The sequence below is a fragment of the Oryctolagus cuniculus genome, chromosome 13 (assembly GCF_964237555.1).
Source record: "Oryctolagus cuniculus chromosome 13, mOryCun1.1, whole genome shotgun sequence".
Lineage (NCBI taxonomy): Eukaryota > Metazoa > Chordata > Mammalia > Lagomorpha > Leporidae > Oryctolagus > Oryctolagus cuniculus.
In genome coordinates, this window is record NC_091444.1 from 19,414,105 (window position 1) to 19,430,565 (window position 16,461).

Genomic DNA, 16,461 nt, shown 5'->3' on the forward strand with positions numbered 1-16,461 from the left:
GGCTGTGGCGGCCATTGGAGGGTGAACCAACGGCAAAGGAAGACCTTTCTCTCTGTCTCTCTCTCTCACTGTCCACTCTGCCTGTCAAAAAAATAAAAAAATAAAAAAAAAAAAAACTTAGGACCCATCGCAGAGAGGGCTGTTTCTCGGGGAAGAGAGGACTGGAGACTAGCTTTCCGCTCTAGGTACTTTTGCATTATTTAAATGTTTTAAAAGCCGCCTGTGTGTCACTTTTAGAACTAGGAAAAAAAAGTACAAATCCCTCAAATGGGAAACCACGGGGTGACTTAACAGCGAAGGGGAGGTTTGCCTTTCACACCTCCCCGTCCTCATGGACGTCTTAATGAGCAAGACAAACCCGCTCTTCAGAACTAAATTCCCCCAGGGCCCAACTGCACTGCTCCAAATAAACGCGCCACGGTGTAGACGGTTCGTTCCTGCAGCACACTTTCGTGAGACTAAGACGCGCGTCCACACGGCTCTGGAAGCTCCCAGCTTTAGCTGATGTGAGAAGAAAAACAAAACCCGAACTGCGCCAAAAACCGACTCCAGGAGCCCAGCGACTTCCCGACGTGCACTCCGGGCGCGGGCACGGCCGCCTCGCCCCGCCCCCTCACGTGACTCTGTGACCCAGGAAGCCATCTTAGGCCTCCGGCCTTACAGAGGAACTACATTTCCCAGGATCCCCGCGCGCGGCGTCGCGCTGGCACTTGCACTAGCCGGGCCTTAGAGTCGAGTCTGTAGCCGGGCGCCATCTTTGACGCTGGCAGTCTTGGATTTCTGCTGGTTTTGCTGCTGGGCGGACGGCGGGCGGCAGCGCTTAAGAAAGAAGAAAGACGTGGCAGCGAGCAGGAGTCGGGGATAGTGTCATCGGTTCGGTAAAGTTTCTGTTCTCTGGTAACTAGACCCGTTTTTTCGTTCCCGGGAGGCTCGGGGCCGGGGAGGTGGGGGAGAGGGCGAGGGGAGTGGCAGCGGCCTCCCCTCGCCCCTGGGTCGCGGCCTAGCCGGGGGAGTCAGAGCGGGGGTCCTTCAGCCCCGCCGGGACGACCCTCCCGCATCCCCCGGCCGCGGCCCGCACGGGGAGCCCCGGGCTCCCGCTCGCTTCTCCGTCTCCCCGCCCCCACCCTCCCTGCGGCGCCTGCTCCGGTCCCGAGCGGCCGCCTCCCCTCCCCCACATCCGGTGTCGGCGACTCGGGCACCCGGGAGCAGCCCCGCTGGCCGGCTCCCGCGGCTCCGGGGGGGGTGAGCTGACACCGGCGAGCTTCCTGCCTCCCCGCCTCCGTCAGGCCGGGTGCCGGGAGCTGAATTTACCTCCTCTCCTTCCTCTCCAGGGCCCCAGCACTTTGGAGGTTTTCTCAAACTCCACACACAGAAAGCCACCGACCGCATTCCGGTATCCTACCCCCATTCCCCACGCTCGCACGCTCCCGCCCCCGCCCGCAGCATCGGAGTCCGGAGCTGCAGGGACACTGCCGATCTCCCCGAGGGGTCGCTGGGACCGTGCTGAGGAGCGCCCCTAGGCTCCCATAAGCGGTGCGGATTCTTAGCGGGCAGGCCTCTGTGCTTGACAGCTTCCAGGCCTTGGCTCTGGGCTGGAGGAGGAGGCGGTGGGGCTAGGGGGTAGCGATGCTTTCTAGGGTGAACGTGCGTAGGCCTTGGGCGGGGAGGGAGCCACCCAGCAGGAGTGCAGGAGCCCCGGCCGGTGGTGAGCTGTGATGCTGCTCCGGGCTAAGCACACCTGCGCCCCAGAGGTACAAACAGGGAGTCAGAAATGCACCTTGCTACCTGGCTTTTCTATCACAGCGTTTTTTCCAGCTATCCGCACTTTTAAAAATTGTGTTACTTTTTAGTTAGAGCCCAAAGAGCTGAACGCGCATTTGCTGTTAATGACCAGTATGTGGAGTCTGATTTAGCTTTCCAGAATTGACTTTGGGGGTTGCATTGGCAAATCTCAGTCCTCTGATGAATGCTGAATGATGCACTATGTTTTTGTTTAAATGAAATTTGCTGAAAATAATTAATTGCAGAGTTAAGGGAAAGTCGATGTTGCTTGCTATGGCGAGGCATCATAAAAACACGTGTCTTGAAAGCCGAAGGCATTTCAGACAGAGTTCTTGATGAAGCAGAAGGAACACGAGCCTGGGATTTGGGAGACCTGGCTTCTAGCTGCTGCCACCAGCTCTGTGCCTGTGGGAGAGTGGACTTCAGCTCTGATTTCTGGAGCATGACAACACTGAACGATTTGAATTCAGAGCTCAGAAAGTTAGAAGGGATCTTAGAGCCCTTTAAGGAAGTGTGTGGGAATGTTCTCCATTGCCCTCAGTTTTCCTGCACAAGTAAGCTGGCTTGGAAGTCATTGGTCCGCAGGGAATCTGACCGCCGTAGAAGCCGGAGGACAGACCCTGCACGCCAGCCGGAGTGGTAGACCCACGAGCCGAGCCCGGCGTGGAGAGGATGAGTGTGTGTGCTCTCAGTGTGCCGGTCTCCTCCCTCTCTCCTGGCAGAAGGTGCAGCACCTTCGGGGGTGCTGGGATTCTGGGGTGCGTTCCTGTTCATTCTAACACCGATGAGGATGACGTGGTAGACGGAAAGATGGTGGCAGAGGCAGTGGACAGAGAGGCAAAACTGCCTGCTAAAAAGAAGAGAAAGAAGGGGCTGCGGATCAAAGGGAAGAGGCGCCGAAAAAAGCTGCTTCTTGCTAAGAAGTTCAGTAAGGACCTGGGCTCGGGGAGGCCTGTTGCAGACACCCCTGCCTTGTTGGCTCCCAGTGCCCCTGAGCAGGATGAGGAGGGGCTTTTCGAGAGCAACATAGAGAAACAGATTTATCTACCCAGCACCAGAGCGAAGACCTCCATCGTGTGGCACTTCTTCCACGTGGACCCCCAGTACACCTGGCGAGCCATCTGCAACCTCTGTGAGAAGAGCGTCAGCAGGGGCAAGCCAGGCAGCCATCTCGGCACGTCCACGCTCCAGCGGCACCTGCAGGCGCGGCATTCGCCGCACTGGACCAGGGCCAACAAATTTGGAGTCACTAGTGGGGAGGAGGACTTCAGCTTGGATGTATCTCTGTCTCCCTCTTCTCCTGGAAGCAATGGAAGCTTTGAATATATTCCCACCGACCCATTAGATGATAGTAGGATGGGTAAGAAACGTGATAAATCAGCGTCTGATGCCCTGAGGGCAGAAAGAGGGAGATTTCTCATCAAAAGTAACATTGTCAAGCATGCCTTGATTCCTGGAACCCGAGCCAAGACATCTGCAGTTTGGAATTTTTTTTACACCGATCCTCAGCACATTTCCAGAGCTGTGTGTAATATTTGTAAGAGGAGCGTGAGCCGGGGCAGGCCAGGCTCCCACTTGGGAACCTCAACCCTTCAGAGACACCTGCAGGCCACGCACCCCATCCACTGGGCTGTTGCCAACAAGGACAGTGGAGCTGTTGGCAACGGCTCAGACGAGGCAGAGACTGAAAGCAATGATCTCTTGAGTGATGCTGTGCACGGAGAGAAGTCCACCGGCAGCCAGGAGCTCACAGCCGAGGACCTCAGTGACTCTGATTCAGACGAACCTCCCGTGTTGGAGGTTGAGAATAGGCCCGAGAGTCCTGTTCCTGCTGTCGAGCAGGGCAGTCTGCAGCCCGTGCCGGAGAAGCAGACCGCGCGTTGTGAGAACCCAGGCTCCAGTCAGATCAGTCAGGCCGTCATTCAGATGATCGTGGAGGACATGCACCCCTACAGCTACTTCTCGAGCCCGGCCTTCCAGCGCTTCCTGCAGGTTGTGGCCCCAGACTACAGACTGCCGTCAGAGACTTACTTTTTCACTAAGGCTGTGCCTCAGTTGTACGACTGTGTCAGAGAAAAAATTTTCTTGACTCTGGAGAATGTTCAGAGCCAAAAGATCCACCTGACTGTTGACATATGGACCCACGACCCATCCACTGACTACTTCATCGTGACTGTACACTGGGTCTCCTTGGAAACTGCCTCTTCCCATGATGACAGGATGCCCAGTTTTAGGAAGTGGGCAGTGCTTTGTGTTACAGGTTTAGCCAAAGACTGTTTGATAACCAACATTTTACAAGAATTGAATGACCAGATCGGTCTGTGGCTTTCACCTAATTTCCTTATCCCTAGCTTCATTGTTTCTGACAATTCCTCAAGTGTGGTACATGCAATCAGAGATGGCGGTTTTACCCATGTGCCGTGCTTCCTGCATTGCTTGAATATAGTCATTCAGGACTTTTTCTGTGAGCACAAAAGCATTGAGAATATGTTAGTGGCAGCTAGGAAAACATGTCATCATTTTAGCCATTCCGTCAAGGCCCGTCAGATACTGCAGGAGTTCCAAAATGATCACCAACTTCCATGGAAGAACCTGAAGCAGGATGAAGCTGGCCATTGGATTTCCACCTTCCATATGTTAAAGTGGCTCTTGGAGCATTGCTACTCAGTGCACCACAGCCTTGGGAGAGCCAGTGGGGTTGTGCTGACTTCCCTGCAGTGGACTCTGATGACCTACGTCTGTGATATTCTGAAGCCTTTTGAGGAGGCCACGCAGAAAGTGAGCGTGAGGACCACAGGACTGAATCAGGTGCTGCCCCTGATCCGCCACCTGCTGCTTTCCTTACAGAGACTCAGAGAGGAGTTTCAGCTCAGAGGCATCACTCAGGCCCTCAATCTGGTGGACAGTTTATCTCTGAAACTCGAGACCGACACCCTGCTGAGTGCCATGCTCAGATCCAAGCCCTGTATCCTGGCTGCTTTGTTAGATCCTTGCTTTAAAAACAGTTTGGAAGACTTTTTCCCTCAAGGTGCTGATTTAGAAACCTACAAACAAATCCTTGCGGAAGAGGTTTGTAATTACATGGCATCGTCACCAGAGGTGTGCCAGGTTGCCTCTTCAGGAGGCTCTGGGCCCTTAGCTGCAGTAGGGGCCGATTCATTTAGCTCCGCTCTGAAAGAAGGCGCCTCCAGTTCAGTGTCTCTCGAGAGCGCAGCTGCAGGCGGTGCTGCGGCTGGAAGCAGAAGCTCCCTGTTCCCTTGTGCTGCAGCAGTAGTGGACGAGTACTTCCAGGAGGAGTACTCAGAGCCCGCGGGAGGCGATGACCCCTTGGTGTACTGGCAGGGGAAGGTGAGCCTCTGGCCAGCGTTGACCCAAGTTGCGGTTCAGTATCTGAGCTGCCCCATGTGTAGCTGGCAGTCTGAATGTATCTTTACTACCAATAGCCACTTTCATCCAAAGCAGATCATGAGCCTGGACTTCGACAATGTAGAACAGCTGATGTTTCTGAAAATGAACTTGAAAAATGTTAACTATGATTATTCTACATTGGTTCTGAGTTGGGATCCTGAGAATGAAGCTGTTCAAAGGACTGAAAAAGAAATACTACCTTAATTTTTTTCCTTTCTCCATTTAAAATGGGAACTTTTTGCTATGTTACCATATCCTTATTGTTATAGTTGTTACATATAGTCATACTAATCACTCTTTATAAAACAAATCTGGGGAAACCTGAAAACACAGAAGGGGCTGAAAATTCCTCAGAGGCAATATGATATTGATAAAGTTAACCTCAGAAAGACTTCACAGTTGTAGCTCAGTGTAGCTAGCACTTGAAATTTTTATATTGACTGAGAGAGAAAATATATTTTTTTAACTAAAAAAAATATAGTGCAGCATTGAAAAGCCTTAGACTGTTTCTGGTTGGTGGGTTGATCTACTAGTAATTGGTTTTAAGTAAAAATTTCCCCCAGTATGGGAAGTTTGATTATTCAGAAACCAATGAAACGAGAGGGAAAAAAACAGGCTACTAAGATGATATTTCCTTTCCCCGCCCCCTCCATTTTTCTCTTTCATTAAAACCCTGGTGCTTACAACTTGGCCAAAAGAAAATCCGCAAATTGTTTTATGATTGGAAATTTACAATTACCTCCTCATACTGGTCAGCTTTATGATTTCAAATTACCAAATGTGATAGTTAGCCTCTATGTTTAGGATGGGATCTATGGGAAACGGAAGCAATAGAAACCAGTTAGGAAAAAATTACGTTTAGTCCTGGAATTGCCTTTTTTAACCTTTATAAAGTAGTATAAAAACAATAAGATTTTACAGGTGCGTTGTATACTTTATGGGTAAATAAGAGGAAGCTTGTAAGAATTGAATGGGAATTGAAATGAAAGTCCTCCGAGCATACTTTGACAAACCCATTATGCATTTCCCAAAGAATGTTTCTCTAACTTCAGGTGCTCTTTTAAAGAACATACCTAATAATCCATAATGCTGTATTCTTAACTAAAAATAAGCAGTCAGTGTTCTCCGTCAGGAATCATTGATGAAGCGAGTGAGTCGATTGCAGTGATCTTTAAGATTCCTTTCCACCCTGGAAATAGGTTTCAGTGATTGAGTGGGAGGCCAGGAAATTTTAGTGAAAGTCTATTAGAAGTTTCAGACTGAATAACTAATGTAAGATCCCAATTTTTCCTTTTTTTCATTTTAGATTTGGGGATATTCCCTGCCCAAAAAAATCCTGGAAAATTGACTAGTATTAAGTGTGAGTAAAAGGTGTCCACTTTTTTTAAGTTTTGATTTTAGTTTTGTCTTGGATAGTATTTGGCAAGATTTAGCCTAGAAATTATGTAGTATTTATTACGTAAAAATCAAAATTGCTTTGTTACTGGGCTGTTTTCAAAAATTTAGAACTCATTTTATGTATCAAGAAAGTTTTTTTTTTTTTTATTTTGTCTTTTTAAAATTTCTTAAATGGTAACTGTACCATTGTGAAATGAAATTTCAACTCCCAAAAGTTTACCCTTTTACTAAGCAGAACAAATGGATAATAACAAAGTCTTCAGCCTTGGCCGTCACTAGTAAAGAATTTGGAACTAGACCGCATGAGCAAGCCTTTGCAGGGCCGGTATTGACTGTCCTGCCGGCGACTCTGGTGCTGCTGTGAGAAGCGAAGCTCCCCCATAGGCGCTGCTCTGACAGTGCGGGCCGGGTCGGAATGGCTCTGCCGCCGCTCTGCCTCCCACAGCTCGCTGCACTGCTCTGCAGTTACTCTGTAACTCTGCGTTTCTATCTTTTTTGGTTAAACACTCCCTGATGGTGATGATAAAACATGCATCTATATTATACACCTCAAACTATAGAAAGGGGTTTCCCTTCTTAATTTTGTGGGCTGTGCAAAATTTAGTGTAATGTTAACTTCATGGTGCTTTGATGTAAGTTCACTATTTTTACAATGAACCCAAATCCAAAGGCTTTTACAGTGTATTTTAAAAGGGGAAACTTACCCAGATGTTTTATTTCTACACCTTTGTGTATATGTATGTGTGTGTTTAAGCCAGTTAGTGTATATGTATATGTATATTTTATACATAAAACACTTTATTTTTACATACAATTATGCTTTTATTATACAGATAATAAAGATGGGGGAAGGTTTCTGTTTTTTTCTTAATAGGTGAAGAAATCTTGAAGACCAGAAATTGGATCTTATTGAATTTTGGTGTGCTTTTTCTTTTTTTTTTTCTTTTTTTTTTCCTTTTTAAAATTACATTGTTCGGCTATGGAAGATGGATTTTTTTATATATATATATAACTTTTAACCTCAAGTTCATCCTTAAATGAACTCTTTTTTTCTTCGTCTTGTTGTTTTTTGGCTTTGAGGAGATAACTAAACCTAGCTGTCTCCAGTCTGACAAAGGTTATTCGAATGGACTTAATCTCCCAGTAGTTGGGGGATATTTTAAAACACATCCTGTGTTTCAATTGTGGATGAGAGGTTTCCTTGGCAATGTGAGGAGGAAAATTCTTTCTGCCTCATTATTATTAATTCATGGATTGAGTGTTGGTTCGACCTACAGGCGTGATAGATTGGACTCAGTGAAGACACAGACGTTCCTGTTGAGAGCAACCAGCTAATGTAAGTGGGATCTTTCATCAGTAAAAGAGTGAATGTTTATAATTTCAGGCCTAATTTTCCTGGATCAGTAAGAAATTAAAAGGTTGTCCATTTTTTTTCCTTGTGATTGTATACAGACTTTTAGATTTTCATCATTTTTCCTTCTTTCCTTTTTGGACTATATATGTATTTATTTATTTATTTATTTATTTATTTATTTATTTATTTTTGACAGGCGGAGTGGATAATGAGAGAGAGACAGAGAGAAAGGTCTTCCTTTGCCTTTGGCTTACCTTCCAATGGCTGCCACGGCTGGCGCGCTGCGGCCGGCGCACCGCGCTGATCCGAAGGCAGGAGCCAGGTGCTTCTCCTGGTCTCCCATGGGGTGCAGGGCCCAAGCACTTGGGCCATCCTCCACTGCACTCCCGGGCCACAGCAGAGAGCCTGCCTGGAAGAGGGGCAACCGGGAAAGAATCTGGCGCCCTGACCAGGACTAGAACCTGGTGTGCCGGTGCCGCTAGGTGGCCTATATATGCATATTGTAAAAGAAAAATAAGACTAGCCCAGGAGACATCTCCTTGTAGTCACACCTCCTCGGGGAAGACACCGGTCATGTTTGCTCACAGCACGGCTTTGCTCTGCATCTTCTTTTCCATGACTGCATAGCGTTCCTGTTGTGGGGATGGATCAGGATTTAGGGGACCGGTGAACTTTGACCATTACAAACAAAAAGAGTAGCAGCCTTCAGCACTCCTCTGTGAATGCCTGAGAAGCAGCTCTTGGGTGCTGATGTTTACAGTTGTTAAGCTAATCTGTAAAGGGGCTGCATCAGTTTTCCCGAACCACTCCTGAGGCCTTTGGGCCCCTTTCAGTAGGTGCAGTCATCTTTGGCCATGGTGCTTGTGGATCTCTTGCTGTGTGAATGCTTTGCATCTTCTCTATCTCTTGATCTCTCTGGCTTTGGAAGGTTTTTCACCCTGAGCTGATGCACTTTTCCCAGTGCTCCGATGATTGTGTGAACAGTGCTGTCTGGAGATCAGGTGTTACTCTCTTCCTCCCACAGGCGTAGGAGACAGTGTCAGGTGTGCTGTGCCTTTTTGCTGAGTGCAGTCATGAATTCTTGAGACTCTTTCTCACTAGCAAACTCTACTTTTAATTCCCCTGAATTCTGCTGATCCGTGTACTTATTTATTTGTTATATTTGAACATTGTTAGATTCACTGTCTGTAGTAAGACTCTCCAGTTCCTTTTTTTTTTTTTTTTTTTTTTTTTGACAGGCAGAGTGGAGAGTGAGAGAGAGACAGAGAGAAAGGTCTTCCTTTGACGTTGGTTCACCCTCCAATGGCCGCCGCGGCCGGCGCGAGGATTAGCCTAGTGAGCCGCGGCGCCGGCCCCAGTTCCTTTTTTAATGTGTTCTCAAACACGTGTTCTGGATGATTTTACAGTCTGTCAGGTTCCAGTAATAACTCGTATCGTAATTTTGACTTGAAATGTGTTCAACATATATTTGGGGGAGAGGTGGTACTTTAAAACTCTACTCCATTTATGTGTGTTATCCAGGTTTTCTGTGCTTTAGTAGTAATTTCATAGTTTTTTGCTTTTCTTTGTAATGTGGCTCTTACACTATTGCGCTATGATTTCTAGTTTTGTTTTGAATGAGACTCTGTGTTTTACCTGAATGATGGTTGCTGGAATAGAGGAAATTTACTGCTTTTTGTGTATCTTCTTTTTTTTAATAGTTGGTATATTTTCTGATTTTTTTCTAATCCCCTGTTACTGTTAAAATAATTAATTTCTTTTATTTTTATTTATTTGAAAGACAGTTACAGAGAAAGGTAGAGACAGAGAGAGAGGTTTTCCATCTGCTGGTTCACTCCCCAAATGGTCGCAACAGCCAGAGCTGCGCCAATCCGAAGGCAGGAGCCAGGAGCTTCTTTTGTGTCCCCCACGCGGGTGCAGGGACCCAAGGACTTGGGCCATCCTCTACTGCTTTCCTAGGCCATAGCAGAGAGCTGGATCGGAATAGGAGCAGCTGGGACTCGAACTAGCAACCATATGGGATGTCGGCGCTTCAGGCCAGGGCTTTAACCTGCTATGCCACAGCACTGGCCCTAAAATAATGAATTTCTAATGTTAAGCCATTCTTATTTTGGGGACAAATCTAAATAAAAGGTCATAATGTGGTTTTTTTTTATTTTTTTAAAGGTTTATTTGTTTGAAATTGAGAGAGAGAGTGAGAGTCTTCCATCCACTGGTTCACTCCCCAGTTGGCTACAACAGCCAGAGCTGTGTCGATCAGGAAGCCAGGAGCTTCCTCCAGGTCTCCTACATGGGTGCAGGGGTCCTTAAGAACTTGGGCCATCTGCTGCTGCTTTCCCAGGCCATAGCAGAGAGCTGGATTGGAAGTAGAGCAGCCTGGACTTGAACCTGCGCCCAAATGGGATGCCGGCACAGCTGGTGGTGGCTTTACCTGCTGTGCCACAGCACCAGCCCCCATAATGTGTTTTAAATGCTGCATGTATGGCAGACATCTTTGACATTATTCAAATGGAAAAAACTGATAATGTCAAATGTAATTTTGTTATCAGTCTTTTTCCCCCCCTGGAAGTTTGTATCATCACTGGAATTCAAAAATTCCTCTGTGAATAGTAGAGAAGTCTTCAGAGAAAAGTTCTGTTTGGCATGTAACAATCCCTTTAAAGAATTAAGTCCTGGGGCCAGTGTTGTGGCATAGTAGGTAAAGCCAACCCCTTGGCACCATCCGGCAACCCATAGGGGCGCTGGTTTGAGCCCCAGGTGCTCTACTTGAGATGCGGCTCCCTGCTCATGTGCCTGAGAAAAGCAATGGAGGATGAGCCAGAGAGAGGTCTTCCATCTGCTGGTTCATTCCCCAGTTGGCCACAACGGCTGGAGCTGCGCTGATCTGAAACCAGGAACCAGGAGCTTCTTCTGGGTCTCCCACGTGGGTGCAGGGGACCAAGGACGTGAGCCATCTGCTGCTGCTTTCCCAGGCCATAGCAGAGAGCTGGATTGGAAGTGGAGCAACCGGGACTCGAACCAGTGCCCATAAGGGATGCTGGCACTGCAGGTGGTGGCTTTACCCACCTCTACACAGTGCCGGCCCTGAACATAAAGTTGTGTTTTGTTTGTTTGTTTTGACAGGCAGAGTGGACAGTGAGAGAGAGACAGACAGAAAGGTCTTCCTTTTCCGTTGGTTCACTGCCCAATGGCCACTGCAGCTGGTGCGCTGCGGCCGGCGCACCGCGCTGATCCGATGGCAGGAGCCAGGAACTTATCCTGGTCTCCCATGGGGTGCAGGGCCCAAGCACTTGGGCCATCCTCCACTGCACTCCCTGGCCACAGCAGAGAGCTGGCCTGGAAGAGGGGCAACCGGGACAGAATCCGGGGCCCCGACCGGGACTAGAACCCGGTGTGCCGGCGCCGCTAGGCGGAGGATTAGCCTGTTGAGCCGTGGCGCCGGCCTGAGGTGGTTTTTTAAGTTACCTTTTGGCACATGCTAGAATGGATTCCCTGGGTTTGAGGTCAAGGGAGCCCTACTGAGTGGATCAGTGAGGTCCAGCCCTTGTCCCAAGCTATAGCAAATCAATAATGGTCAGGCCAACTAGAGCAGGCTTAAATCCTTATTATATATTATATTAGAAAACTTAATTTTTAAAAAAAGATTTATGAATTTATTTGAAAGGCATAGTTACGGGGGAGAAGGGAGGGAGATCTTCAGTCCACACTCACTCCCCAAAATGGCTGCAGCAGCCAGGACTGAATCAGGCCAAAGCCATGAGTCTGAAACTCCCATGTGGGTGGCAGGGGCCCAAGCATTTGGGCCATCCTCTGCTGCTTTTCCAGGTGCATTAGCAGGAAACTGGGACAGAAGTAGAGTACCTGAGACTCAAACCAGTGCTGATGTGGGATGCTGGCATTGCAGGCAGCTAAGCTGAACCCTTTATACCGCAATCCCAAACCCATGTTATTTTTTTTCCTTTTTTTTTTTTTTAAAGACTTATTTATTTTACTGGAAGGGCATTTACAGACAGAGCATCATGTTATTCTGATTGTCAAAATAATACCCTATGCTCTTACCACCATGGCATTAACTGCTGCTAACGTTATAGTGTATATTTTCGGTACTTCCCTGTTCTACGTCTTCATTCTCATTTACTGTTGTCAGTGATTTGAGTTTTAGCCTTTTAAAAAGGAATTTGCGGTCTCTATTAAAATGAAATGGAGGATCCTATTTATTTATTTATTTTTTTAATTTGAAAGAGTCACAGAGAGAGAGGGAGAGACAGAAATCTTTCATCTGCTGGGTCACTCTCCAGATGGCTACAGCTGTCAGGGCTGGGCCAGCCTGAAATCCAGAGCCATTCCAGTCTCCCACGTGGATGCAGGGGCCCAAACACTTGGGCCATCCTCTGCTGACTTTCCCAGGTCATCAGCAGGGAGCTGGATCGGAAGCAGAACTGCTGGGATGCCCATGTGGGATGCTGGTGTCATAGGCAGCGGCAAAATTGGGGATCTTCTCATGTGCTTATTTACCATCTGGCGTTTTGTTTTCTTGTTGAGTTTTAAGAGTTCTTTGTGGATTTTGGGTATCAGTCCTTATCAGATAAGTGTTTCGCAACATTTTTTTCTCCAAGCCTGTGGCTCCTTTCATTCTCTTAGCAGTGCTTTCACAGAGCCAACATTTGTGATTTCCGTGATGTCCAGTAAGGAGCTTTCCTTCAAGAATTTTGCTTTCAGTGTTAAATATGAAGAGTCGTCACCATCCTCAGGGTCACTTGTCTCTTGTGTCTGTAAGAGTTCTGTAGTTTAGTATTTTATATTTAGATCTGTAATCCATTTGAACTTTTGAGAAAGTCAGAGGTTTTTCTCTAGATTGACATTTTTGCTTTAGATAATAGAAATTTGTAACATCACAGTTGTGGAATCTTTTTCCTGAAAAGGTCAGCAGGGTCATTCTCCCTCTAAAACTGGTAGTGGCATCCTTGCCTCCTGTAGCTTCTGGTGTTCTTGCATTCCTTGACAGCAGGTACATGGCTGTCCTCTTCCTGTGTGTCTTCACATCATCTTCCTCATGTGCACGTCTGTCCCTTTCCGTACAAACTGACAGCATGTGTTTCCCCCCGATTTGAAAGGCGGTGTGCAAGAGAGACAGAGGTCTTTAATTCACCGATTCACTCGCTAGATTCCTGTAACAGGGCTGGGCCACACCAAAGTCAGGAGCCAGACAGTATAGGTCTCCCACATGGATGACAGGGACCCAGGTACTCGCGTTGTCGTCCGCTGCCTCCTAGGTTGTGCATTAGCAGGAAGCTGGGATTGGAGGCAGAGGAGCCAGGACTCCAACCACACGGTCAGGTGAGGGATGCAGGCGTGCCTTAGAGGCATCTCAGCTGCTGCGTTGAGCTGGCAGGGATTTTTGCTGGGGTGGTTGATTGGATCCATAGTCACACAGCTCATCTCTTCAGCAAACATCCTTGGCATTCTCTACAAAACAGGCTTCTTAGGGTTTTTTTGCAGTATTGAAAGGCTGAAATTTTACGAGTTTTTCCAAGTTCTGGTTTCTTAATAGTTCATTTTTTATGTATCATTTTCCTCTCTTTTTTTTTTTTAAGATTTATTTATTTATTTGAAAGGCAGAATTACAGAGAGGCAGAGGCAGGGGGTGGTCTTCCATATGGTTCAGTGCTCAGATGGCTGCAATGGCCAGAGCTGCACCTGTCCACAGCCAGGAGCCAGGAGCTTCTTCTGAGTCTCCCATACGGGTGCAGGGGCCCAAGGACTTGGACCATCTTCTGCCTTCCCAGGCCATAACAGAGAGCTGGATCAGAAGTGGAGCATCAGGGACTTGAACTGGTGCCCATATAGGATGCTGGCACTGCAGGTGGCAGCTTTATCCACTAAGCGCCAGCCCCATCCCCTTATATTTTCTTATAAAGCAGCAAGGACAGGACCTCAAAACTCTCAGGCTACATCCATCACCCAATTCCAAAGCTACTCCGCATTTCTAGGTATTCTTTTCCCTGCAGCATCCACTTTTGGTTCCAAACCTTGAAATGTCTGTATATTGTCATATTATATGTATATGTCATAAGGTTTTTTTCTTAGGGTTTATTTATATATTTGAAAAGCAGATTTACAGAGAGGCAGAGGGAGAGAGACAGACAGAGGGAAGTCTTCCATCCAGTGGTTCACTTCCCAAATGGCCTCATGGCTGGAGCTGGGCTGGTTCAAAGCCAGGAGCCAGGAGCTTCTTCAGGGTCTCCCATATGGGTGCAAGGGCCCCAGGACTTGGGCCATCTTCCACTGCTTTCCCAGGCCATAGCAGAGAGCTGGATCAGAAGTGGAACAGCCAGGACTTGAACCTGCGCATCCAATATGGGGTGCTGGCGCTACAGGCCAGCCACAGTGCCAGCCCCTATATCATAAATTTTTTAAACAGTCTCCAACTTTTGAGCATTTGGTTTTATGGGTTGTTGTTTCATGAGTAGAAGCAACATAGTGACAAACTTAGGCATTATAACCTTGAATATTTGTCAGTATTTTTACCCCAGGATAAATTCTAGAAATGGAATTGTGTTAAAAATTTGGGTACATATTTAGGTGCAGACTCTTCCTCCTAATCCAGACTGTTGACTCAAGGCTGGTACTCATCATCATGGCATACTCTTCTTGGTGAGGAATTCCTAGTGGGAGACATGTGGAATTTTACGTGATTTCTGTAGATTTTGTATAGTTTGTAGGTCAGTGTTTCTGAAACCTAATCTTTTGGTATATGACTTTGTAGAAACCCTTCCAGATTCTCTTGTGTGTTTTGTTAGTGTTTTCGCTTTCACAGAAGCTCTCTGAGATCCTGTAGGTGTGGAGAACAGGAAATGGCAGGAAGTAGGCCGAGTTTGGTTGTTTTGTTGAGTCACTGTTCCATGGGAAGAACCAGGAAGATTGAAGCTGCTCCTTGATTGAAATTGGGGTGCAGCTCTTCAGCCAGCTTCTTCTCGAAGCTAGCTTTAGAAGATGCCTCATGAGTATTCTATCTGAATAGGATTTCCCACCTCATAATTACATACTTTTTAAATACAAACATACTTTTCTTAAAAAATTTATTTATTTTACTTGAAAGTCACAGTTACATAGAGAGAGAAGGATAGGCACAGAAGGAGAGAGAGAGGTCTTTCACTCGCTGGTTCACTCCCCAGTTAGGCGCAACGGCCGAACCGAAGCCAGGAGCCAGGAGCATCTTCTGGGTATCCCGTGCGAGTGCAGGGGCCCAAGGACTTGGGCCATCTTCTTCTGCTATCCCAGGCCACAGCAGAGAGCTGGAATGGAAGTGGAGCGGCCAGGACTCGAACTGGCGCCCATATGGGATGCCAGCCAGTACTGCAGGCGGCGGCTTTACCCGCTATGCCCCAGCCCCAGCCCCACAAAAATACTTTTATGAAGGCATTTGAATTCTTTCATTTCAATGAAAACTACTTTATCAAAACTATAAATTTCTTTTTATTTATTTATTTTTAAAGATTTATTTATTATTAACTTGGAAGTCAAGAGTTAAACACAGAGAGAAGTAGAGGCAGAGAGAGAGGGAGAGAGAGGTCTTCAATCCGCTGGTTCACTCCCCAGATGTCCACAATGGCCGGAGCTGCGCCGATCTGAAGCCAGGAGCCAGGAGGTTCTTCTGGGTCTCCCACACAGGTGCAGAGGCCCAAGGATTTGGGCCATCTTCTGCCTTCCTAGGCCATAGCTGAGAGCTGGATTGGAAGAGGAGCTGCCAGGACTAGAACCGGCGCCCATATGGGATGCCTGTGCTTCAGGCCAGGGCTTTAGATCACTGTGCCACAGAGCCGGTCCCCAGGAATATAAATTTAGCATGTATCATGTGTAAATGAATGTAAGCGGGCATAATCTAATCTAAACTACAGATCATTTGTTTAGTTAGCAGTGCTTAATTGTTTGCTGAAGCAACGTTAAGAAGACCTAGAGGTGGCTGGCGCTGTGGCTCACTTGGCTAATCCTCCACCTGCAGCGCCGGCATCCCATATGGGCGCCAGGTTCTAGTCCCGGCTGCTCCTCTTCCAGTCCAGCTCTCTCTGCTGTGGCCCCGGGAAGGCAGTGGAGGATGGCACAAGTGCTTTGGCACCTGCACCCACATGGGAGACCAGGAGGAAGCACCTGGCTCCTGGCTTTGGATTGGTGCAGTGCTGGCCGTAGTGGCCATTTGGGGAGTGGACCAACGGAAGGAAGACCTTTCTCTTTCTCTCTCTCTCTCTCTCTCTCACTGTCTAACTCTATCTGTCAAATAAATTACAAAAAAAAAAAAAAAAAAAAGACCTAGAGAAATAAAAGAAAGGAACGTATTGCAGTCCTTACCAAAAGTGTTACCTTGTCAGTTGGAATATACAGTATTCAGTCTTCATATTCAGCATGCTTGCAAGACTCTGTATAAGGCAAACCAAGCGTTAGTATAATTAAAATTTGATTTTAGCAGTGTCTCATTAATCGAGGTGATTTGGAGGAAGAAGTTGGAAGAATTTCCCTGAAAT

The 16,461-nt window shown here is 47.3% G+C and overlaps 2 protein-coding genes across 17 annotated transcripts in view; both read left to right on the plus strand.

Annotated features, from left to right (window-relative positions):
• The first annotated feature begins 670 nt into the window (after positions 1-670).
• The window catches only part of ZC3H11A (zinc finger CCCH-type containing 11A), a 41,540-nt gene continuing 25,749 nt past the window's right edge, over positions 671-16,461 (plus strand). For 2 of the 16 annotated variants that reach the window (XM_070055137.1, XM_070055130.1), the window contains exons 1-3: positions 713-897; positions 6,497-6,550; positions 7,463-7,924. The gene's annotated coding sequence lies outside the window, so the exon portion shown is untranslated. Of the gene's footprint in view, positions 898-1,331; positions 1,534-6,496; positions 7,925-16,461 lie in introns of all 16 variants that reach the window. The other 14 variants (XM_070055133.1, XM_070055132.1, XM_070055128.1 and 11 more) reach the window with 14 other exon arrangements.
• On the plus strand, positions 1,626-6,298 carry ZBED6 (zinc finger BED-type containing 6). Its single transcript, XM_070055124.1, has one exon. It carries the CDS (start codon positions 2,455-2,457, stop codon positions 5,392-5,394), a length of 2,940 nt encoding a protein of 979 aa, XP_069911225.1. The 5' UTR covers positions 1,626-2,454; the 3' UTR covers positions 5,395-6,298.

Coding starts and splice junctions, on each gene's coding strand:
- ZBED6 (XM_070055124.1), top strand. CDS start 2,455: ATGAGTGTGTGTGCTCTCAGTGTGCCGGTCTCCTCCCTCTCTCCTGGC.